The sequence below is a fragment of the Sinohyriopsis cumingii genome, chromosome 3, assembly GCF_028554795.1.
Source record: "Sinohyriopsis cumingii isolate HCF-2022 chromosome 3, ASM2855479v2, whole genome shotgun sequence".
Lineage (NCBI taxonomy): Eukaryota > Metazoa > Mollusca > Bivalvia > Unionida > Unionidae > Sinohyriopsis > Sinohyriopsis cumingii.
This window is the reverse complement of record NC_142963.1, coordinates 6833935-6861371: the sequence shown is the minus strand read 5'-3', so window position 1 is coordinate 6861371 and position 27437 is coordinate 6833935. Positions and strand designations below refer to the sequence as shown.

The 27437-nt window shown below is 35.5% G+C and overlaps 1 protein-coding gene across 1 annotated transcript in view; it reads left to right on the top strand.

Annotated features, from left to right (window-relative positions):
- The window catches only part of LOC149802423 (eukaryotic translation initiation factor 3 subunit L-like), an 83998-nt gene that overhangs the window by 24635 nt on the left and 31926 nt on the right, over positions 1-27437 (top strand). The window contains exons 3-10 of the mRNA XM_089951630.1: positions 2849-2999; positions 6910-6989; positions 7867-7928; positions 18203-18272; positions 18895-18968; positions 22429-22509; positions 24840-24930; positions 25290-25444. Coding sequence (XP_089807756.1) covers positions 2849-2999; positions 6910-6989; positions 7867-7928; positions 18203-18272; positions 18895-18968; positions 22429-22509; positions 24840-24930; positions 25290-25444 — 764 coding nt within the window. The remainder of the gene's footprint in view (positions 1-2848; positions 3000-6909; positions 6990-7866; positions 7929-18202; positions 18273-18894; positions 18969-22428; positions 22510-24839; positions 24931-25289; positions 25445-27437) is intronic.

Sequence of the window (27437 nt, the reverse complement as noted above, 5' to 3'; positions counted from 1 at the left end):
TCCCTTTGACAAAAGCTTCAGCAACACAGGGTCAATAAGTTAAAAATAGAACAAAAAATCCACAAAGAGCTGAACTCTCTCTCTCTTTCTCTCTCTCACATATATCAGACCATATTTGATTTTGATCAATAGGTGAAAAAAGAAAAATGCAGTGGAATATATATGCATCCTAATCTCTCTGCATCTCTCCATTCCCCACCCCACGAAAATGCATTTTAGTATTAATGACGCAGTTACCCTATTGTTGGTTATCTGAAATTGCATATAGTGATACTTTTAATATTTATGAAACTGGAAGTTAGTATAGTTTAATTCCACACAGATCACAAGTTTTATCTAATTTGTAACTCGATACATTTTCAGCTCAGCACAAAGAATGTTGCTACTGTTACAACAGATAGAAAACAACTTGAACATTTACTTCTCAAAAACTGCTCAACAGAATTTGACCAACTTTGGCAGAAAGCATCCAGGCATAGTCCTTTCAGTATTCGATAAAAAAGTAAAGAAACCATGAAAGATAAAGGATCAATAACATTAGAATAAAGTTTTGCAAAATGCATTCTAGTGACCCAGACTCAGTGTTGGCACTGGCTTTAAAAAAGTTTTTGTCCAAAAATTCACCAACCTCAATTTTTTGTCGCCAGTTTACAAAATATATCACCATTTTCATAATGCATTGTTAACTGTTTATCTCGACATCCCCAGATCCAAGTTAATATTGTCAACATAAGCAGATGTTTAGATAAGTAAGGAGAGGGGCTGAAAATAAATTGAAATTTTGCATACAAATGAAGTTTTTCAGAGGTGACATGTTGTCTGTGACAAGGATTTACAGAGAGAACGAGAGTGAGAAAAAACAATGGAAATTTTAAGACAACTAGTCTGAAATACACTTGTATATCGACAACTTACATTTGTGTAGTACACTCTACAATGGTTTAAATAATGTACATGTATGTGAAAAATCCATGCATTCAATCATAGGTTAGAAAATTCATGTATCATAAAAATCCCATTAGAAAACAACATGTATATGTAAAAAAAGTAGTCCTGTTTGATCTATATCCTGTTATCAACACATTTCACCAAACAGTTCTCTCTGATGTTCATTATACTAGTAGCACATGGCCATATATTTGTTTATATGATACATGTATTGTACATGAATTAAATTGGCCTTGAGTTTGGTCAGCCAGAGACACTACCATGAGGTTATTCATAGGGGTATGAAAACATGAACAAGTTAAAAAGTTTAACAAACATTCTTGCAAGATGTCCCACCTTCATTTAACTTTATGGCCAGATATCTACTGTTTCAAAATATTGGAAATTTAATTTGGGTTTTACACTGTCATTGGTAGCAAACATAAGCATTTACTTTTTTTGTTTGCAAACAGGAAACTTTCACACCACAATAAATGTGTTCCAATTACTATGAAAATTGAAACAATAAATCAATTTAGATTGCTTTTATTCAAGTTTGTTGGTGACTTACCAAATGTCGTCGGCTTGCTTTGATGAAGGTGCATGCTTTATTGAAGGCATTGCTAAAAGGACCTTTTTGAAGGACCGTACAAATGTCCATTTGTTCTTGCTGCAGCAACATCAAATAGTTGCAGAACATTGAGACAGAATTTTTTTCTTATGCTTAGTTTATATACAAAATGATCGATGCTTCAGAGGTAATCAGTTTTCTTTGAAGTTTCAGCAAAACTACTTTTGTGTGGTACTTATAATTAAAAAGAATGTCATCTGGTAGATTGTAGTCATTCCTGATCTCACTTTCAGAGCTGGTCAATTGTAGCTAATCAGGTAGCATACTATTTGGGTTATATTATAGCATACAGTAATCAGGTAGCAGACTATTTGGGTTATATTATAGCATACAGTTATCAGGTAGCAGACTGGGTTATATTCTAGCATACAGTAATCAGGTAGCAGACTATTTGGGTTATATTATAGTATACAGTAATCAGGTAGCAGACTACTTGGGTTATATTATAGCATACAGTAATCAGGTAGCAGACTATTTGGGTTATATTATAGCATACAGTTATCAGGTAGCAGACTGTGTGGGTTATATTATAGCATACAGTAATCAGGTAGCAGACTATTTGGGTTATATTATAGCATACAGTAATCAGGTAGCAGACTATTTTGGGTTATATTATAGCATACAGTTATCCGGTGGCAGACTGTTTGGGCTATATTATAACATACAGTAATCAGGTAGCAGACTATTTGGGTTATATTATAGCACACAGTAATCAGCATAAGTTGATTAAGATATAACAATGCACTGTTAAGATGGTTTGTCAATATGAACAAAGGATTTGTTTATGTAACAATAGATTCCAGTGCATTTTATATCCAAATTTGCAGCTTCCTGTCATGGTGCCTTTGAATTTTTCCATTCCAAACAGAGAACTATATGTATTTTTTAACATCCAATAATGTTGTCGCCAAAAAAATTGCCAGATGGTATTGTTTTGTTGCCAGTAAGGGAAAAAAAATCGCAATTTGCAACATTCGTGCAGCCCAGTGCGATCCCTGCAGATTTCTTGCCACTGCTTTTGCATTGAGCATTGAGGTACATGTTTACTAGGTAGGTCCACTGAATAGTCAGTGGTTGATTGTCATTTAGATTGTTGTTTGTTCAGGTACTGTGGTTGAGTCAATGTGCCAATTTCTAATTTATTGACTAAGACAATAACTTAGCTTGATGTGTGATAAATAGATTTGTACATTTATTCAAATTTCATGCAAAATTTATGAAAGTAGTGGAACAGTTTCGTATATAAAGGGCACTCACATAAGATCTGTTTTTTCCTTGTACATCATTTAGGTGACCCACGTCAGGACATGGAATACGAGCGGCAGTACCAGCAGCAACAGACATTCATCATCCCTGAGCACATCAAAGTTTTCTTGACCTACTTCAGAAAATGTATTGTTGAACAGAATGTCTATGGAATTCAGGATGCCTATGAGAATGGGTTAGTAAAGAGATACATCAGACTTTCCAAAATGCCAAATTTTGCGAGGCATGCCTTGACAAGATGAAGTGACTGGTTGTTAATCCATTCACTTATGCAGTAATTATGTTTCTCTAATTATTTAGATATGCAGCAACCATTCCCCCCCACCTTAAATATTGAGGTATGAAAGCTTCTCACTTAATCTATAGACTGTCAAAATCATACAATTAAATGATGGGTGTTTATTTCAGTCCTAAACCTCACGTTTGTTGCAGTGAGTGGAATAAATATCATTATTTTGTTTCATTCAAAATAAACGTACAGAAACAACTACTATTGATGATGTCATTACAGCAGTGACAGTTGTTACGTCTGTCTTGACAAGAACATGTCACAGTTTATAAGCGGTGTCAGTGTCATGCATCTGATCATGGGTTATGATGTGGAAAGGGCTTTTGATTGGACGGTCTGTGGCAACCTGGCTTTTGATTGGACAGTCTGTGGCAACCTGGCTTTTGATTTGACAGGCCAGGTCTGTCGGTATGATTGTATGGCAATGGCTGGTGTGTGGGAGGTTTGGTAAAACAAAGTACAGTGTGACCCCGCTATAGCACACTCCATTATAAAATGAATTTGGATATAACACAGTTGTGGCGTGGCTTCCAAAATTTCATATACATGTATCTTTCTTGTACACAAAAAATACATTCTTAACAATACGAAAAAAAACCGTAAAATGTTTATTATCATTTTTGAAGAAGAGATTGTGTTTGAATAACAAAGACAATCATGGTTTGGCTCCTGATGTATTTGCATGTCAGGAGCATGATGTATGGGCATGTCAAGAGCATGATGTATGGGCATGTCAAGAGCATGATGTATGGGCATGTCAAGAGCATGGTGTACAGGCATGTTGATAGTGTGACATGTATAGTAAATGGTATCTCGGTATTGCAGGAGTTTGATACATAGTTGTCAGGTGTGTTATATAAGTTGTCAAGAATATGATCTCTAGGCATGTCAAGAGTGGTTTATAAGTTCATTAATAATATTATATACAAGTTGTCAAGAGTATGATTTCTAGGTATGTCAGGAGTGGTTTATAAGTTCATTAATACTATTATATACAAGTTGTCAAGAGTATGATTTCTAGGCATGTCAGGCATATCGTATTCATGTATGTCAGGAGTGGTTTATAAGTTCATTAATAATATTATATACAAGTTGTCAAGAGTATGATTTCAAGGCATGTCAGGCATATCGTATTCATGTATGTCAGGAGTGGTTTATAAGTTCATTAATAATATTATATACAAGTTGTCAAGAGTATGATTTCTAGGCATGTCAAGCATATCGTATTCATGTATGTCAGGAGTGGTTTATAAGTTCATTAATAATATTATATACAAGTTGTCAAGAGTATGATTTCTAGGCATGTCAAGCATATCGTATTCATGTATGTCAGGAGTGGTTTATAAGTTCATTAATAATATTATATACAAGTTGTCAAGAGTATGATTTCTAGGCATGTCAAGCATATCGTATTCATGTATGTCAGGAGTGGTTTATAAGTTTATTAATAATATTATATACAAGTTGTCAAGAGTATGATTTCTAGGCATGTCAAGCATATTGTATTCATGTATGTCAGGAGTGGTTTATAAGTTCATTAATAATATTATATACAAGTTGTCAAGAGTATGATTTCTAGGCATGTCAGGCATATCATATTCATGTATGTCAGGAGTGGTTTATAAGTTCATTAATAATATTATATACAAGTTGTCAAGAGTATGCTATACAAGCATATCAGGAGTATGATATTGAAAATTTTAAGAGATGAGAGACACATTGTTAGAACTTGTTGGACATTTGATGAATGTTTTAAAAGATTTATGCATTACAATACTTTGGATGCAAGTATCACAAGCCTTGTTACAAGTAATGCTTTCTTAATGTATTGTTACGAATTTTACATGAATACAAATATACTAGTTTCATATGCAGATGGATATTCTGAGACTATGTTAAGTTCGATGTATCACAAAACAAATGTTCTGTATGATTGATATTATGTACAACGTTCAATGTATTTCACGATGTCCGCCATCTTTGTTTTGGAGGCAGTTTATGTATTGGAGGCACCTCCAATGTGTCATATCATTGGTTTACATTGTTTCAATGCTGTAAATCACACATATACTAGTTTCACATACAATTGGATATTCTGAGACTATGTTAAGTTCGATGTATTACAAAACAAATGTTCTGTATGATTGATATTATGTACAACGTTCAATGTATTTCACGATGTCTGCCATCTTTGTTTTGGAGGCAATTTACGTATTGGAGGCACCTCAGATTTCAACTACGCGGTATATGCAGTCATTATTGAACAGCAATAAACAGTTGATATAACTAGTTTTTACGTAGAATAAGTTATGCTCAACAAGAAAATAATGAACTTACCTTCACCTGCGAGGATAACACATTAGGATGGTGCATGTTCTAATTTTCCCACACCACCAACTTGTTTGGAGGGCAATGTTTACTGTTTATACATGTGACACAAGGATTCTAGTGTTTGACCATACGTTTGCGATCAAGATTGTAATAATATAATTAGCATTTAATGTTTGTTTTGTATCTCAATAATTTAACGATATTTAGTATTTATTGAGTCTTAAATACTTGTTAACAATATGTACTATTTTGGCGGAGTGTTACACTGTGTAGTGCAACCGAAGGTTATAAATATGGGTGTCGCGCAAACCAGTCAGTTTCCCTTCAACCGGCATCGGGTTCGTATACAACTACAATATATTATCGACTTCCAAAAGTGATAGGGAATGTTATCATTCTCTAAGTAGAAATAATAATATTAGAAAATATACATTCATTTATGCAATATAAAAATTTAATAGTAAATTTATGTACTAAGGAAAATCAAAGCCGAAGATGAAGTGTTGAATACTCTTACGTAGGGATATAGGGCCTCCATAACGCTATTTCAGTACATTTGTATGACTTTATATTTTTATCGTAAAAGAAATAGTCACCCGTTTCGTCTGTTAATTCTATTTATTTGAATCCGTTTGTATTGGGATTTTAATGTTACCCCTATAAATATTATAAAAGTATTACAGTAAATTATATTTGATCAATATTATTATTTAATACTAACTGTTGAGACTGCTGGTTATAAGTATATGTACGTTCTGTTATACTAATTTATTTATTGACTAGGAAGAGAATATGTGAATTCTATTATATTGAAGTGTTTATTGACATGTTAAGACTAAAATGAATCCTCTATTTTTCTCATTCAGATTTTATGTTGTTTATTTACTTAGATAAATAATCTCCTCATGGATAAGTAGCTAGTATAAGAAGCCATTATTTCTACAGAGATTTCGTCTGTTATCAGACGACGTACTATGTTCTACCAGTACATTATACTATTGCAACCAATCCAAAGTCTCAGTTTGAGGATTGCCGAACCATCGAAACAGGAAGAAATTCTCTAAATATAAGGGAGCTTGCGCTGGGAAATTAACCCCGGGGTGGAGCACGTTACAGTATGTTAAAACATATTATAATACACATCTTCAGAATTTTTCAACATGTACATTAGAGGTTTTGAAAAAAATAGTTTTGAATTAGATGTCAGCTTGTTTGAAAGGAAATAAACAACATAAATGAGTGAAATGAAAATTTTTGACAGAAAGATAATGCAGTGACATTCAGTTTGCTTAACAACATAATTCCTCATATTTTCATTACATTGATATGTCACAATAATTGATGAATTTGGGGCATTCATTCATTTTAAAAGATTTTGCTACAGATGAAAGTATAATATGGTTTTAAACTTGTACTAAAAGGATAGTATAAGAAAGTATTTGTCAGTAACTCTGTTTTCTTTCAGATTTAACAAACTGACTGACAGATTTTTCAAAACCAACCCCTGGCCTGATGCAGAAGTTGTGGCTCCCATTGTTGGCCATGGTAAGTACATAGATCCGTTAAGACAGTTTACCCCTCAGGGTTTATGTCCTCTGATAAGGTGATTCTTCTGTTTATATGAGTAATTATTAGAGAATTAATATTTTCTTTATAAAACTAATGTAAAATTTAAGTTTTACGTGCTCATCATGACTTTTATCTTTTTCTGGCATTTAGATCATGACTATACAAGGCATGTTATATGCATATTATCCTACCTTTAGTCCTGAAACTTTGTGATGGATGCATTTTGCCTTGATAAAGTTCTACATCTTTTTCGGAAAAGGCATCTCAGTGGCCTACATTTCATGCTCAGGGACTTTCTGCAAATTGAGAGTTGATTTCTTGGGAGGTGTTTATGTTCCAATCATGAAACTTGGTAGACACATGTCTGCTACTACTACACGCTTAAAGCTAAAGAAGGTCACTGTAACTTAATTTTTATGCTTTACTAACATGAGTTAAGTGTTTGTCTTTAACAACATTAGTAATTTTTTTGTTATCTCTACTTTGAAATGATAGAAAATGTAGGTAGGTGGTTTCACAATATGACATCACAATACTGCCTATATGGTGACAATTACAAAGTCATATTTCCAATGGTTAAATAGTTACAAGTTCAGACGTAAAGATAAAAGACTGCCAGAAAAATCTTGTGTTAGAAAAAGGGCTTAGTTCACTTTAATCTGAATTTATTTTCTGCATGATACTGTTTACAGTGGTTAGTGGAGACTAATGATTGTGGATTCTGGTTTTGTTGATTTTTACATTTCTTATTGTATTTTGGTTTGGGTCATAATTTATTGCATTCTGGTTTTGTTATTTTTACATTTCTTATAGTATTTTGGTTTGGGTCATAATTGATTGATCTTTCTTGCAGATCATACCTTTCTGATCCTGTACAAGGAATTGTACTTCAGACATATCTATGCCAGAGTTCCAGTAAGTGATCCTTTATTTTTAATTGTTTTTCATCTCCAGCAAACTGAGTATTCAGTGAAATAACCAGAGTGAAATAACCAGAATCATTATTGGATTATTTTAATAAATTAGGAGCTTGATAATTGAGTTTGTAATAGACCTATAAATTGTTGTCAATTTTAGGATGCATGATTGAGTTTGTAATAGACCTATAAATAATCGTCAATTTTAGGATGCGTGATTGAGTTTGTAATAGACCTATAAATCATCGTCAATTTTAGGATGCATGATTGAGTTTGTAATAGACCTATAAATCATCGTCAATTTTAGGATGCGTGATTGAGTTTGTAATAGACCTATAAATCATCGTCAATTTTAGGATGCATGATTGAGTTTGTAATAGACCTATAAATCATCGTCAATTTTAGGATGCGTGATTCAGTTTGTAATAGATCTATAAATCATCATCAATTTTAGGATGCATGATTGAGTTTGTAATAGACCTATAAATCATCGTCAATTTTAGGATGCGTGATTGTAGGATTCACACAGATTTCTAAGCAATTGTGCTGAAAAATCAAAATTATATTTTTAAGTCCTACAATTAATTCATTAAAACCCTCTTGTATTCAAAAAACTCCCCTCTTTCTTCTTCAAATATGTTAGCCAAACATAATATCTCAGGAGAACTACTACTACCTTGCAATTCTAGCCCTCCCAGATGCTACTTTTAGCTAAAGGGAGCTAAAAGTTGTCTACTGACTTCCGTGGCCGTCAAGCAGAGCCATGTCCCCATAGGTATAAGACTTGGTGGCAAAGCATATGAGTACATCAGTTTCTACTCCATGAAGTACGCTTTTGTCATGAGAGACCTCACAAAAGCCAGAATACATGTGGAAGATAGACCATTACAAGTTTAAGGAGTTTTTCACTTCTAAGGAAAGTATACTCCATCTGTATTTTCAATTTTTTCTCTTCCTATCCTATCAAAATTTTGCCTTTACAGTTTCCTAACAATTCGTCGTCATCACACATTTAGGTACTTGCATGGGGAGTCTAAGCAACTTCATGTTAAGTAGGGCCATAATTATTTTATGTATGTGCAAGTCTGTCCTAATCTATGTGTAATGTCATTACTAATGGGTACATATTGGTGAGTTTCTATTCCAAGGCATTAATAGCATCCAGATGCCAACTTCAGTGTTTTTACTTGTACAGGCAGTCTGTGGGTTTTTCTCCCTATAAGTAATTGCCTCATGACAAACTCGCACTCCATACGTATGGACCGGATGGCCTTTGAAGACACTTGGCAGTTAGTGTGCAAAATAGTTGCTGTTGCTTCAGTGTTAGACCTTCATCTCTATGGTTATCTTCCAACGGGTAGAACGTGGATTATCTTCTCCAGCTTCAAATACCTCAAGACATGCATCGGAGTTAGTCTCAAGAATGGCCAGAGTATTGAATAGAGCCAATCAACACACTTTGGTCATTGCTGTAACTGCAGCTACAAGTTTACAATTGGTGGAAAGCAAATTAGTGTTCTCTGCCTGCACTTTCCACCATAAGGCCAAGCTAAGAGCACGGTCTTTATCATCTATCCATCTGTTTCACAGCCATATTAAAGAAGTTCGCAAACAGGCCTCTGAGGAGACCAGTTTCCCTCTTTCCCACATATTTGATACAGGGAAATCAGCAAGAGGACTCAAGGGTCACTCAAAGGACACAAATCTCTGTAACTGTCCTTTCAAAGCTTCACCCAGTGAAAACCACAGTTCTCGCATACCAAAGTGGATATAGCGCCGAGAGGGTCCTATCGTTTGTTCCAGTTTCTTGGTCCCAGAGGCAAATGGCACTCTGTGTCTGGTCATTGATATACATGCTCTCAATCAATTCATCCACACTCCTTGGTTCTCACTGGAAACATCACAGTGCATTTTGAATGTCATCCGTGAGAGAGACTTAGCCATCAGTGTAGACTTAAACAGTGCATACCTTCATCTCTCTATTCACAAGGCTTCCTGGATGTTCCTGTTTTGCCTACAACATTATATACCAATTCAGGGCACTCCCACTTGGGCTCAGCATTGACCCTTGCGGCTTCACTCATCTGATGAATCGTGTAATGGCGCATGTCTGGACCATTTCTATGGTGATACATCCTGCAGAAACATCAGTTAGTTAGATCTAACTAGACATGATATCCCTTGTTACTAATCTGGACTCCTTGTCAACAACAAAAGATTGGACTTAGTACCATTTCAACAGTTAGTCCACATAGGTATGGAGTTAAATACACAAGCATCATATGTCGTCTCCCTCAGGATCAGGCATTGAAATGTGAACCGTGGTATCACTTTTACTTTCAAGGAATTCTCTCCGCATGGGAATTTCTTTGCCTACTAGGCTTGCTGAATGCAGCAGCATGCCTCATGGTCCTAGGTCCCCTTCCTATACACCCATTGTGAATGATTCTTCTGCCTGAATGGAGGCCTAAAGTTACCCGCTGGACCATCCTCTCACCATCTGCACATAATGGTGGCACCATAACTTGGCTCATGGTGGATATACATCTTCCAGTACAACTTACTGAGATTACAGTCGGTACTGATGCAAGTATGGAAGGTTGGGTATTCCACCTACTACCATACTTTCAGGAAGCCAGCGGTGCATACTTTCCCCAGGTATGATGTCTTCATATCAATAAATTCTGCTGACAATGGCCATTGTGAAAGACTTTCACTGGTGGCTGGAATATTTGCATAGCAAAGGAGTTCCTATTTCTTTCTGAAAACTCTTCATTAGTGACTTATCTCAGATGACAAGGAGGAACCATGGCTTACAGTGGTGATTTAACTCAAACAACAAGGAGAGACCAAGTCTCAAGACCTTTGTGTCCTGATGTGGGACTTTCTAAAGTGGTGTTATCAACAACAAATCCGCATACAAGGTTGTCATATTCCAGGACTCTTAGTGTACTAGCTGAACCTTTGTCCCAGAACAATCAGCTAATACACACAGAATGGTTTTCATTCAGATATGTATCTGATGGGACCGACCATTGGTGAACCTGTTTGCTACAAGGTGTAATACCAACTCCCAGCCTTCGTATTTCCAGTCAGATGGGAGAAGTCATGGATCAATGTCCTCTTGTCATTCGTAATCAGAGCTATAGAATCTGCACATCTGGATCATATGAAACAGGCCTTCAGAAATAAACAATTCTCACCACCAGTCATTGAGAGAATTGCTCTAGCAAGAAAGTCCTCCACTCTGAAAGCATATAAAGGCAAAGGGCACATTTTCACAGTTGTGCACAAATGAACACATCTTACCTCTCCAGGCATCTCTACCTCAGATAGCAAACTTCCTCTGGCTTTTCAAGGAGAGAAAGTTCACACAGAGTGTGATCAAATGTTACCACTACATGATCACTGAACCTATTGTCATTATGGAAGAGTGGATATCAACAAAACAAAGACTGATCTGACCTACCTAAATGTTAGCCTTATGCTCAATATGGAACCTATCTTGTGTAATAACTGGCTGAAAAAGACATATTTGAACCACTTTCAAGGGCATCTCTGGCACACCTTTCATACAAGGGCATCTCTGGCACACACCTTTCTTTCAAGGGCATCTCTGGCACACCTTTCATTCAAGGGCATCTCTGGCTCTGGCACACTTTTCATTCAAGGGCACATCTGGCACACCTTTCATTCAGTGCATCTCTGGCACAACTTTCCTACAAGGGCATCTCTGGCACACCTTTCCTACAAGGTCATCTCTGGCACACCTTTCATAAAAAAGGCATCTCTGGTACACCTTTCCAACAAGGGCATCTCAGGCACACCTTTCATACAAGACCTGCTTCATCATGGTGTTAGCAATGGCAGGCAGAATTAGCGAAAAACATGCTCTATCAGCAGACCTGAATTATGTGCAGTTCTGAATGGATGGGTCAGTCTTACTATTGACTGCATTCTCTTTCATCATCAAGAACTGACATTCTTCTTTCGTCATGAAGTCTTTGTCTAGTTTGGACATGTCAGCTGAAGACCACCTACAAGACCCAATTTGGGCTGTCAGCTGGTACCTTAATAGAACAGAGACATTGAATTGAGGGAGATCACACCTCTATTTGCCTCTCAAGACAGGACATGAGCATCAACACAGACTGTCTTATCCCAGATTAAGTGGGTTGCCACCAGCCTAGCATTTGACCAGAATTGTTTGCTAATCAGCATCAGTCAAGCTGAGGGATCAAGATTGGAGTCCACTTTCTCAAGCTTTTATCTCTGAGATTTGTCAGCCACAGGGGTAAGGGGATGTACCTATCTCCACCTCTTACCTATTCTCCTAAGGTAATATGATTGGTAATGCATTTGAAGAAGAAACCAATTTTTCCTAGTAAAATATGTTCCTTTGAGAATACTTACCCAATCATAATACCGTCCTGGCCTCTCCACAGTTACATCCATAGAGAGCATGCCGTCTGCTCCAGTAGTAACTGATGTATTCTTAGGCTTTGCCGCCAAATCTTATACCTAAGGTAAGATTACTCTGCCTGACCGTTGCATAGGTTGGCCAAGAACATTTAGCTCCCTTTAGCTAAAAGTAGTGTCTGCGAGGGCGGGATTTGAGAGATAGTAGTAGTTCTGCTACGGTATTATGATTCTGTAAGTATTCTCGAAGAAACATATTTTACTAGGAAAAATTAATTTCTTTCCAATGAAGGGGAGAATTTCCTCCTTAAATTTTCAGTTCTAGAACAGATCCTGATAACTAATACACAACTCCACCTAATCATTTCTAACAATCTGATATGGATATGTCTTTCACCTTCAAGTGTTTTATGTTAATCTGATAGATGCATCTGTATCAGATAATAGTCTTTTATGACATTCAGCTGTGGACAGCTTTATCACCTACTAGTGTTTTCTGACAATTTGATATGGACAGCTTTATCACCTACTAGTGTTTTCTGACAGCCTGATATGTTTAAGTTCATATTCAAAGTATCAAACTTCAGACAGTAATTTACGATCAGCAGTCTTTTTGCATCATTATAAAAGCACGCTGGTGACCTGCCAACCATTGTGATTTGACCGTAAGTCTTTTGAAAATGACCCTTAATATACAGACTTGCAGAATAAAACTTAGATTACGGAAATATGATTGTTGTGGTAAAATCGGATTTGTCTGTGATTGTTTCATATTAGATTTAGTGGAGCTGGTCAGCTTGACCTCATATGCACAAACTGCACATATTTTTTTCAAGTAAAACATCTGTCTGATGTAGTTGTTCCCAATAGAATTTTCAAATATGGCTTCATAAAAACAATACGGATCAGAACATCACTGCACCACATATGACAGCAAATGCTGGGTTGTTCAGATTGTGACTTTGTCTCCCTCTGTTGCCATGTTGTTCTCTGTGAATGAAAGTAATTCAGGATAAAGTTTGTCTTTATTTCGCAACCTGATGGAAATGGCAGAGCACTGCTCTGATTAAAGCAGTACATGTTCACGATGAAGGGGAGAATAGGTTTCTTCAAAGTGTTAGTACAGAGTAAGAATAAGGAATATTCAAATTCTTGGAGAGAAAAAAGCATGAAGGGCAGACTTGTGTTTATTGGACATGTGTTTATTATGTCTCGTGGCGGGAGATCCGATTGCTGTCATCATTTGAAATATAAAAAATAAATCCATCAATTATGGAGGTAGCAAGAAGCCAGTGTGCACTATAGGGTTTTGAATTGCAGTTTGGGAAACTATACAGGTGGTACTTAAGGTCTAAGTGTACTTTACAAACTTTTTAGTTGAAAATAATGTTGCTGCATTATTTTCAAAGATAACTTTTTAAATTAAGATCTTCCAGCATTAGAATAGCAGTGCATGATATTTTCTTATACCTTTCTGAAAAATGGGCTTATGGAAAAAAAGTCAACTGCCTTACAGAGGAGGTAATGTTAGGTTTGGCAGGTCTGACATTGTACTACTGGCCTGTTGCAGCTTGATGATTGGAGTCCTATTCAGTTTTAAAAGTGAAATTGATGAAATGCTTCTTTACAAAAATAGGACAAATTGCAGCATCACTGTCAAATATGTGCATCAACCAATTTTTTCCAAAAGACGAAGTGGATTCCAAGTCCTCACATTGAATAAATCCAACAGAAACACATTCATGAGAATTTACCTGTATATTATGTATCTAGAAATAGTATATTTGTACACAGGATATTGCATCACATCACCTGTTAATAGTCTTCTTAACATGCTATGAAAGGTAGTTCTTGAATTGATTTGAAAAAATGTTTCTTTAAATTTATGTAATAAAACCATAATCAGTGTAGATGAGGAGAGGCTGTATCACTTTTCATTTGACATTAGTGGATGAACATTTGAGATGATACAGCTTCCTGAACACCATACATGTACTATACTAATATGGCTGTATATGAAAGAATGGTTTGGAAATATTTTGTTGCTTTGGATGATCCCATATTTTGGATATTTAGTTTTTTATAACCATTGTAAATATGCCACAGTGGCATAAACAATTACTGGTTATCCTGTTAATACTTATTAACTTGTTTATAGAGACAGCAATCTCTACAGGCCCATGATGAGACTTGTCTATAGAGACATACCAATCTCTACAGGCCCCTTGATGAGACTTGTCTATAGAGACATAGCAATCTTTACAGGTCCCTTGGGTCACAAAGACATGATTTATGATATAATGTTTGTGATTTTAAATTTAACTTTTTTTATCTCAGCAAAATTAAATAATATAATAAAATATACAACAAAATTATATGTGATTTACAATATGTTGAAACACTGAATGCCTGCAAAAAGACGTGGCTAGAACTTTATCAGATGAAAAGTAGTCAGTAAAACTTTAATGGAAAACTCTAATAGTTACCTTTTAAAGATAGATGAAATACGTTGAATCAGTTCTTATGCACAAGGTTCAAGACAACATGGCACCAGATTATATACTTGAATCTATGAATTTTATAGCTGAATCATTACTAAGAATCAGCTTAGTATACCTGTTTTAAAGGAGTGTTACATAAATGAATAAATAGGCCAGTAGATTTTGATGTTTTATAGTTTAACACTTTGTTGGATCCCACTTTATTTAGAAAATTCCCCCAATTTTTTAATGAAGCAGGAAGTTTCCCCACAAGGTTCTATAGTAGAACCAATTTTGTATCCATGAGTCAGCATATATATAAATGCACTTAACATTTTCCCTGTTACATTTACTCCATACATCCTTCTAAGGTTGATACTTTTACTCCATACATCTTTTTAAGGTTGATACTTTTACTCCACACATCCTTTTAAGGTTGATACTTTTACTCCATACATCCTTTTAAGGTTGATACATTTACTCCACACATCCTTTTAAGGTTGATACTTTTACTCCACACATCCTTTTAAGGTTGATACTTTTACTCCATACATCCTTCTAAGGTTGATACTTTTACTCCATACATCCTTTTAAGGTTGATACTTTTACTCCACACATCCTTTTAAGGTTGATACTTTTGCTCCATACATCCTTTTAAGGTTGATACATTTACTCCACACATCCTTTTAAGGTTGATACTTTTACTCCATACATCCTTTTAAGGTTGATACATTTACTCCATACATCCTTTTAAGGTTGATACATTTACTCCATACATCCTTTTAAGGTTGATACATTTACTCCATACATCTTTTAAGGTTGATACTTTTACTCCATAGATCCTTCTAAGGTTGATACATTTACTCCATACATTCTTTTAAGGTTGACACATTTACTCCATACATCCTTTTAAGGTTGATACTTTTACTCCATACATCCTTCTAACGTTGATACATTTACTCCATACAGCCTTCTAAGGTTGATACATTTTCTCCATACAGCCTTCTAAGGTTGATACATTTACTCCATACAGCCTTTTTAGGTTGATACATTTACTCCATACAGCCTTCTAAGGTTGATACATTTACTCCATACATCCTTTTAAGGTTGATACATTTACTCCATACAGCCTTTTAAGGTTGATACATTTACTTCATACATCCTTCTAAGGTGGATACATTTACTCCATACAGACTTTTAAGCTTGAGACATTTACTCCATACAGCCTTCTAAGGTTGATACTTTTACTCCATACATCCTTCTAAGGTTGATACATTTACTCCATACATCCTTCTAAGGTTGATACATTTACTCCATACATCCTTCTAAGGTTGATACATTTACTCCATACAGCCTTTTAAGGTTGATACATTTACTCCATACATCCTTTTAAGGTTGATACATTTACTGCATACATCCTTCTAAGGTTGATACATTTACTCCATACATCCTTTTAAGGTTGAGACATTTACTCCATACAGCCTTTTAAGGTTGATACATTTACTCCATACAGCCTTTTTAGGTTGATACATTTACTCATACAGCCTACTAAAGTTGATGCATTTACTCCATACAGCCTTTTTAGGTTGATACTTTTTACTCCATACAGCGTTTTAAGGTTGACACATTTACTCCATACAGCCTTCTAAGGTTGATACATTTACTCCATACAGCCTTTTTAGGTTGATACATTTACTCCATACAGCCTTTTTAGGTTGATACATTTACTCCATACATTTACTCCATACAGCCTTCTAAGATTGATACATTTGCTACAGACAGCCCTTTAAGGTTCATTCATCATTTGATCATTATGCTTAGTATCCTGTTACATTTGTTTTATCCATTCATTGAAGTTGGAATCAATAGTCAAGATATACATCAAGTACACAAATTATCTTGTTCATTCCCACATACCTTGAATGTATGTGTTGTACATGACTTTAGGCATATGATGTAAATGACTTGAAGCATATGTGTACATGCCCTGAAGCATATGTTGTACATGCCTTGAAGCATGTGTTGTACATGCCTTGAATCATATGTTGTATATGCCTTGAAGCATATGTGTACATGCCATGAAGCATATGTTGTACATGCCTTGAATAATATGTTGTACATGCCATGAAGCATATGTTGTACATGCATTGAAGCATATGTGTACATGCCTTGAAGCATATGTTATACATGCCCTGAAGCATATGTTGTACATGCCCTGAATCATATGTTGTATATGCCTTGAAGCATATGTGTACATGCCATGAAGCATATGTTGTACATGCCTTGAAGCATATGTGTACATGCCATGAAGCATATGTTGTACATGCCTTGAAGCATATGTTGTACATGCCATGAAGCATATGTTGTACATGCCTTGAAGCATATGTTGTACATGCCTTGAAGCATATGTTGTACATGCCCTGAATCATATGTTGTACATGCTTTGAAGCATATGTTGTACATGCTTTGAAGCATATGTTATACATGCCTTGAAGCATATGTTGTACATGCTTTGAAGCATGTGTTGTGCATGCCCTGAATCATATGTTGTACATGCCTTGAAGCATATGTTATACATGCCCTGAAGCATATGTTATACATGCTTTGAAGCCTATTTTGTACATGCATTGAAGCTTATGTTGTACATGCCTTGAGTCATATGTTGTACATGTCTTGAAGCTAGTGTTGTACATGCATTGAAGTATATGTTGTACATGCCTTGAGTTGTATGTTGTACATGCTCTGAAGTATGTTGTACATGCCTTGAAGCATATGTTATACATGCCCTGAAGCATATGTTGTACATGCCTTGAGTCATATGTTGTACATGCCTTGAAGCGTATGTTGTACATGCATTGAAGCATATGTTGTACATGCATTGAATCATATGTTATACATGCCTTGAGTCATATGTTGTACATGGCCTGAAGTATGTTGTACATGCCTTGAGTCATATGTTGTACATGCCCTGAAGTATGTTGTACATGCCTTGGGTCATGCCCTGAAGCATATGTTGTACATGCCTTGAAGCATATGTTGTACATGCCATGAAGCATATGTTGTACATGCCTTGAAGCATATATTGTACATGCTTTAAAGCATATGTTGTACATGCTTTGAAGCATTTGTTGTACATGCTTTGAAGCATATGTTGTACATGCCTTGAAGCTATGTGTACATACCATGAAGCATATGTTGTACATGCCACAAGTCATATACTGTACATGCCTTGAAGCATATGTTGTACATGCAGTGTTGTGCAAAATAAAAAAGCCATTTAATCACAAGTTAAAAAAGAAATATTAGGTCTTGATTGGCATTGTTACTGTAATCAACTTAAGTAATTTTCAAGAGTTATTTGTTTTAATTTCAGAGTGGACCAACCTTGGAACAGAGGTTTGAATCATATTACAACTACTGCAACCTCTTCAATTATATCCTGAGTAAGTTACAAGCCTGTTCAGCTCAGCAAAAGTTTAGAAAATGGTGTACATTCAATGTTAAACATCACTCGTGGGTTCTTAATAAAAAATAAACATTTGCTTCTTGCCATTTTATTTTGTTATATGTATTGCTAATAAAAAATTAAAATGTCCTTTTCCCTCCGATTGGATCTTTCTTCTGTTTTACATAATTACTTTTATACACATTAATCATCATTAGTGATCTCAAAGCATATTTATTTGTTATGGCATGGTATGCCTTTTTTTTAATAGAAGTTCAATCAAGTCAGACTGTTCTCTTATCTGTCATATTTGTTCCATGTGGGCTACCATATATTCGAAGTCCAGTTGCCCAGTAGGTTGCCAAATATCATATCATAAATTATTTTGTATATCTTTATAATATACCTGCAAAAATATAAAGGATAGTAATTGTTAATATCATTTAAGAAGTTAAAGGTATGGCCTGAAGTTAACAGGTTCACATACAGGTACACTCTCATGGGTAACTAAATTTCAGTTGTGTTTCTGCGTTCTTTTCCTGGTATCCTGCTACCATCCAATTTTGGAATTTGTTAGACCCCATCATGGTTTTAAATAGGAATATGTTTTTCTTGTGCAGATGCAGATCGTCCAGCCCCTCTGGAGCTACCAAACCAGTGGCTATGGGACATAATTGATGAATTCATCTACCAGGTAATAAGTAATAATAAGAAAGTAGCAAACTTTTGTATACAGTGGTCTTGTGCTACAATTCAGTTTATCACAGCATGTCATATGTTATGCAATACTGTATTGTGATCCACATGTTATGTAATACTGTATTGTGATGTCACATGTTATGCTATTCTGTATTGTGATGTCACATGTTATGCTATTCTGTATTGTGATGTCACATGTTATGCTATTCTGTATTGTGATGTCACATGTTATGCTATTCTGTATTGTGATGTCACATGTTATGCTATTCTGTATTTTATGTCATATGTTATGGAATACTGTATTTTGATGTCACATGTTATGTAATACTGTATTGTGATGTCACATGTTATGCTATTCTGTATTGTGATGTCACATGTTATGCTATTCTGTATTGTGATGTTACATGTTATGCTATTCTGTATTGTGATGTCGTACATTATGGAATACTGTATTTTGATGTCACATCTTATGCAATATTGTATTGTGATGTCACATGTTATGCAATACTGTATTGTGATGTCACATGTTATGTAATACTGTATTGTGATGTCACATGTTATGCTATTCTGTATTGTGATGTCACATGTTATGCTGTTCTGTACTGTGATGTTGTATGTTATGAAATACTGTATTTTGATGTCATATCTTATGCAATATTGTATTGTGATGTCACATATTATGCAGTACTGTATTCTGATGTCACATGTTATGCAATACTGTATTGTGGTGTCACACAAAGTATAATTTTGTCCTATGCACATATGTTTAATGCCAGTCATACTACTTAAACATTTTTACCAAAGAGCAACAACAAGGGGCCCCGAGTTGTCTAAAGCACTCTCCGTTATGGATCACTGCCATCTCACCTCTTTCTGTGTGGGTTCAAGTCTAGGATTCTGCTAATGTGGGTATGTGAGAAAGCTTGCCAGTAGCTTCTCGTGGGTCGGTGGTTCTTCTTGGGGTTTTCCCGGGTTCTTCCTCCACCATTAATACTGGCCGCCATGCATAGCCTATCGTGTGCTGAAAAAATGGCGTTAAACCCCACAACAACAACCAAAGAACAACAAAGCAAAAATAATAGACAATTATATTAATCTGTTTGTGTGATGGGGGGAAGGGGAGAGGTAAACAGAATGCCAGTAAAATGTACAGTAATACTTTAGTTTATATAAAATAGGTGGTTTTTTTTCTTTTCACTCCATGGCATTTATACAGTTGTTTCCAGTATTTTAAAAAGGAAATTGAGATACAATACAAAGTCGTGAGTTGCTTTCTTTCAACCCATAATGTCCTCCATTTGACAGATGAGATAATAAATAATATTACAACAATGCTGTAAATCCCTCATTTTCATAACTGTACTTGCCAGTTGTAATTTCTGTATACAGCTGGATCAAATTTGAGTGATTTAAACTGATACAAAAATCCCCCCCCCCCCCCCCCCCCCGTGATGAAATATAGATTGCACTTGAGGTCAATGCAGCATGACATTAAGCTTCGTTCATTATTAATTAAGAGCCACTTCTATGCCCATTTTGACTGCTCCGGTGGCCTAGTGGTTAGAGCATCCGCCTCAGATGTGGGAGGTCGTGGGTTCGAACCAGGGTTGAGTCATACCAAAAACATATAAAGATGGTAATAACAGCTGCCTCACATGGCACTCAGCATTAAGAGGTTAGTATTATGACTGGTTGGCCTGGTGTCAGGATAATGAGTGGGTGGGACATCATGCTACATGTCTGCGGCATTATGCACCATTGCTAGACATCACTATAAACTGCCATACTGCAGACATTGTAGTGATGTGACTGAAAAATTGTTAAAGCTACGTTAAAAATCCAAATCACACACTCTACACCCCATTTTGCAATCATGTAAATGAACATCTATCTGTAAAAAATGCACAGGTAATGTCAGGTCATTTGTGTAATAAAATGTCCTATCTTAAGCTCGAAACACCAGGTGATGATTAGTGACATCATGTCATGTGCAGCATGCTGTTGGCAATCAGAAATAACAAATTAACAAAGTTAAATACATGTTGATACGAGTCTGTACTTTTAAAATAAGTAACAGAAAAGAGGGAAAAGCAACAAGCTTTGTAAAATTCAACAAATAATTTATTTCCTTAGAATGCAAAGCAAAAATGAAACAAAAAAGTTATGGTATAGCAAATTAAATCCCAAAATAATCCTAGAATAACAGACACAAGTCCTAATAATGTAAAACTTCTGTATAAACTTTAGTGGAAATCCAAATTATGTCCAATTCTGAAGAAGTTGATGTGCCAGTGGCAGACTATTTTGTGTGTTGTACCAACAGTCTTTGTTGATACACAGTAATATAATTCCAGGTTTGAATTTACTATCAAATACAGTGAATGTCACTGTCCATGAATAATTTTGTACATAGAGATAGTTGTTCAAGTATGTATCTTGCATATGTGTGAATCAGTGACATGTTCAAATATGTATAATGCATATGTATAAATCAGACATGTTGTTCAAGTATGTACAATGCATATGTGTGAATCAGACATGTTGTTCAAGTATGTATAATGCATATGTGTGAATCAGACATGTTGTTCAAGTATGTATAATGCATATGTGTGAATCAGACATGTTGTTCAAGTATGTATAATGCATATGTGTGAATCAGACATGTTGATCAAGTATGTATAATGCATATGTATAAATCAGACATGTTGTTCAAGTATGTATAATGCATATATGTGAATCAGACATGTTGTTCAAGTATGTATAATGCATATGTGTGAATCAGAAGCACTTTTGCAGCATATGTGATTTTACTTAATTCAGTAAATATAAGGATGATAACAATAGTGATTTGAAGTATGAATAGAACCACAATATGATAAAATGTCACTTCAGGTGATTCATCATTGTAAAAAATGTCATAAAGAAATCTGTAAAACCATTAGTCATTGCATGCAAGAATTAAAATGATATATCTCTATCAATTATTTATGATTGGAAATATCTGCATGAAATAAACTGCATTGTATTAAAAAAAGCTGAAAGTGTGAAAATGTCAGATTTTTGTCAGAGGGATATATTCTTACCAAACTGAATGTCGTACCTTTTGCCATTCCAGTCTAAATTGAATGTCATGCGTTTTGCCATTCCAATCTAAATTGAATGCCATTCCTTTTGCCATTCCAGTCTAATTTGAATGCCATGCCTTTTGCCATTCCAGTCTAAATTGATTGCTATACCTTTTGCCATCCCAGTCTAAATTGAATGCCATGCCTTTTGTCATTCCAGACTAATTTGAATGCCATTCCTTTTGCCATTCCAGTCTAAATTGAATGTCATGCCTTTTACCATTCCAGTCTGAATTGAATGTCATGCCTTTTGCCATTCCAGTCTAAATTGAATGTCATGCCTTTTGCCATTCCAGTCTAAATTGAATGTCATGCCTTTTGCCATTCCAGTTCCAGTCCTTCAGCATCTACAGATGCAAGCTCAATAAGAAGCCCCCGGCAGAGATTGAACATCTTAGAGCCCATCCAAAGGTAGTTAAATTAAGTTTTTCAGGCATTTGAATTCCCAGAATTTTATGCATTTTTATTCTGCTCTTATTCTTTTAAGTTATTGAACCACATGATAAACAGAACATAAAAATAATAAAAATCATTCGAACTTTAGTCATTGTGTTGTTTTAACTATAAATTTTCATTGCAAAGTTAAGTATTGACAAGAGTTGGGATAATCCAGAAATATTTAGAACAGTTTGCAGTCAGTAAGATTCACTTCAGTTTTTAACCTTTAAAAAATTTCCTGATCAATGTTAGGAAAATAAATTCTATTACTCTGCTGATCCACCCTACATGAAAAGACAACTAATATTTTCAGTCTGTATATGTAGAGAAAGGGAAGAAAGTCTTACTCATTGCATCCCATTACCAAAGTTAGGTGGCTGCCCTTGAGCCAGTTGCTTACCAGTATTAAACTTTGACTGCGTATTCTCAAGATAACATACCACATAACCTTCCAAAATCCTGAAATATATTTAAGATTTCAACCCATCCATCCATCCATCCATCCATCCATCAACCCATCCATCCATCCATCCATCAACCCATCCATCCAGAAAGTTACAGTATTTGCTACAGCTTCTAATCATTATGTGGGATTTTTGATCAGCTATTTCTGTGAATTTGTTTTGCAGTTCCTTATTCTGACCCTTTGCTTCAGCATAGTGTCACTGAGTGTGCTGTTGGTTATTCATTCATGTTCACTGCAGTAACAAGTGTTGGTATTGTGATTTTTGAACACTTTGGGATTGTTATTTTCCAAATTTTTATCATTCCTGTCATTTCATTTAAGCAATGACAAAGAGTTGCAGAAAGTGTAAGAAATTAAAGGTGTTGAAGATATGTACAAGACATATCTTGCTTGTTTGAAGTTATCATCATAAACCAGCAGAATTTTTGCACTATGGTCAGAGGGTATATGGTCCACTGTGTTGTGGGAAAAACGTGTGTGCACTTTGGTCAAAAGGTATATGATCAACTGTGTTGTGGGAACATCTGTGTTTGCACTATGGTCAGAAGGTATATGATCCACTGTGTTGTGGGAAAAACATCTGTGTGTGCACTATGGTCAGAAGGCAATTGTTCCACTGTGTTGTGGGAATAAAACATTTGTGTTTGCACTATGGTCAGAAGGTATATGATCCACTGTGTTATGGGAAAAACATCTGTATTTGCACTTTGGTCAGAAGACAAGTGGTCCACTGTGTTGTGGGAAAAACGTGTTTGCACTTTGGTCAGAAGGCAAGTGGTCCACTGTGTTATGGGAAAAACATCTGTATTTGCACTTTGGTCAGAAGGCAAGTGGTCCATTGTGTTGTGGGGTAAACCATCTGTGTTTGCACTATGGTCAGAAGGCAAGTGGTCCACTGTGTTGTGGGAAAAACATCTGTGTTTGCACTATGGTCAGAAGGTATATGATCCACTGTGTTATGGGAAAAACATCTGTGTTTGCACTATGGTCAGAAGGTATATGGTCCACTGTGTTATGGAAAAACATCTGTGTTTGCACTGTGGTCAGAAGGTATATGATCCACTGTGTTGTGGAAAAATGTCAAGAGCAAGGAGATACATATGAAGTTCCAGATGAAGTGTGACATTTTGAACCCAACAAAGGATGGAGTCTTATCTGGTACAGGAAGCAGTAATGCCATTGCTGGCTTATTGACAATTATGTCATAAACCTCCATTCATGTCACAGTGCAGTTAGCACTTTTTAGTTCAGTGAACATTCTAAACAAATGTATCTCCCAAATAATATCTAACGCAATATTAAATATGTCTGACGACTGATGTTACAGCAAGAACGTAAGAAATAAGACTAAAATTTTCCAGCTCATTGTACTTATTATATACAAGCATATGGGGTGAAAACAAATTTTGCTCCTTCTTGCTACATGACCTTTTTGCAAATATCCCACATAATCATAAAAGAACTCACCTAACCTAACCCAGCCAATGGAGAATAACTTAATTCTTTTTTAGAACCCCACCAGCCAATGAGACATTATCCCAAAGTTGTTAACAGGTTTTATTATTAATATTATTATTAGTGATTGTAAACACCTACATAAACAACTATTTATAGATCTTACACAGTCTACTTTCTTAATATCTTAATTAGAATTGTATACCTGTCTGCAACCTTTATTTATCTAATATCTTGATTATAGATTATTACAATATACAATCAGGAACAATAATGAGATAATACATAGAGACAAAATCATGTACCAAGAGAAGAGTTACATATACACACACACACACACACACATATATATATATATATATATATATATATATATTCACAGATCTGGAATGTACACAGTGTGTTAAATGTGCTGCACTCTCTTGTGGAGAAGTCGAGCATAAACAGGCAGTTGGAGGTGTATACCAGTGGAGGTAAGTCATAATAAATAGTTCTAATTTTGCATAATGGAATGATAGACAAGAAACATGTGTAAATTACATTTTTGCAGATTTTTAGTTCATTACAATTGTGTGTTGCTTGTTTGCTTAAATTAACACTTCACTGAAAATTAATGGTGTTAAGATACTGTGTGTATTGCTGTGAAATAATTCCTAGAAATTAGGTCTTCTTTTAAACATTGTCTTCACCTGTTAGAGATTTGCTTTTATTTTGACTTTTGGCCCATGCCCAGGATCAAAGGTCATAAGAGGTTTTATGTCAGAATGTCTACATATATATAGCTTGGGCACTTGTTTGTATAAATGTTGTCAGTTTATAATGGTCATTTCAGGTGACCCAGATAGTGTGGCTGGTGAATTTGGTCAACTTTCACTCTACAAGATGCTGGGTTATTTCAGTCTGATTGGTCTTCTTCGCCTACATTCACTGCTAGGAGACTACTACCAGGCCCTCAAAGTCCTGGAGAACATTGACTTCAACAAAAAGGTACGACAAAGGAAAAGAAAAATACCATTGCTGTTTGTAGTTGCAGTAAATGGTAGGATGCGTTTGCTTGGATCCTGTTTTATTCATAACTTGTAATTTTGTGAATTTCTTGGTTGCATCAAACCAGAAATTTAAAGTTCCTATTTTTGAATGGATGTTATAAGTGTTATTTTGTCTGATGTTAGTCCAGGAACTTTGGAACCATGGTAGCTTATTTGATAAAGCATTAGGCAATCCAGGGGTCATGGGCTACCTACATGCCCAGGTCAGCTGACTCACTGTGTCCTTGGGAAAAGCACATAGCTCTCATTTCCTTGGCATGATACAGCCAATATAAAGTGCAGAATTTGCCATTAAAAGCAAATCAAACAGCCAACTAACTATCCAGGAATTTAATTATTGAAAAAAGATGTAAATATTTCCAACACCATAAGATGTTCTTTGCGCTAAAATAATTACAACCATAATATTGAATCCATATACCATCACATATTATGCAGTCATGGCCTATTTTGTATATTCTACTGATAGCAAAGACCCAGATCTGTCAGAATAATATAAGTTGGTAGATCTGAGTCTGTGCCATTTTGCACTTGGACTTCACTCATAAGAAGACTATAAATGGTAGTAAACTTGGATTTATAGTCAACTTCTCAACACGTATTTCACAAGCTAGGCAAAAGATAGACCCGGATTTATAGTCAACTTCTCAACACGTATTTCACAAACTAGGCAAAAGATAACCTGGATTTATTGTCAACTTCTCAACATGCATTTCACAAGCTAGGCAAAAGATAGACCCGGATTTATAGTCAACTTCTCAACACGTATTTCACAAACTAGGCAAAAGATAGACTTGGATTTATAGTCAACTTCTCAACACGTATTTCACAAGCTAGGCAAAAGATAGACCCGGATTTATTGTCAACTTCTCAACAAGTATTTCACAAGCTAGGCAAAAGATAGACTTGGATTTATAGTCAACTTCTCAACACGTATTTCACAAGCTAGGCAAAAGATAGACCCGGATTTATTGTCAACTTCTCAACAAGTATTTCACAAGCTAGGCAAAAGATAGACCCGGATTTATAGTCAACTTCTCAACACGTATTTCACAAACTAGGCAAAAGATAGACCCAGATTTATTGTCAACTTCTCAACACGTATTTCACAAGCTAGGCAAAAGATAAACCCGGATTTATAGTCAACTTCTCAACACGTATTTCACAAGCTAGGCAAAAGATAGACTTGGATTTATAGTCAACTTCTCAACACGTATTTCACAAGCTAGGCAAAAGATAGACTTGGATTTATAGTCAACTTCTCAACACGTATTTCACAAGCTAGGCAAAAGATAGACCCAGATTTATTGTCAACTTCTCAACACGTATTTCACAAACTAGGCAAAAGATAGACTTGGATTTATAGTCAACTTCTCAACACGTATTTCACAAACTAGGCAAAAGATAGACCCGGATTTATTGTCAACTTCTCAACACGTATTTCACAAACTAGGCAAAAGATAGACCCGGATTTATAGTCAACTTCTCAACACGTATTTCACAAGCTAGGCAAAAGATAGACTTGGATTTATAGTCAACTTCTCAACACGTATTTCACAAGCTAGGCAAAAGATAACCCGGATTTATTGTCAACTTCTCAACACGCATTTCACAAGCTAGGCAAAAGATAGACCCGGATTTATAGTCAACTTCTCAACACGTATTTCACAAACTAGGCAAAAGATAGACTTGGATTTATAGTCAACTTCTCAACACGTATTTCACAAGCTAGGCAAAAGATAGACCCGGATTTATAGTCAACTTCTCAACACGTATTTCACAAGCTAGGCAAAAGATAGACCCGGATTTATTGTCAACTTCTCAACAAGTATTTCACAAGCTAGGCAAAAGATAGACCCGGATTTATAGTCAACTTCTCAACACGTATTTCACAAGCTAGGCAAAAGATAGACTTGGATTTATAGTCAACT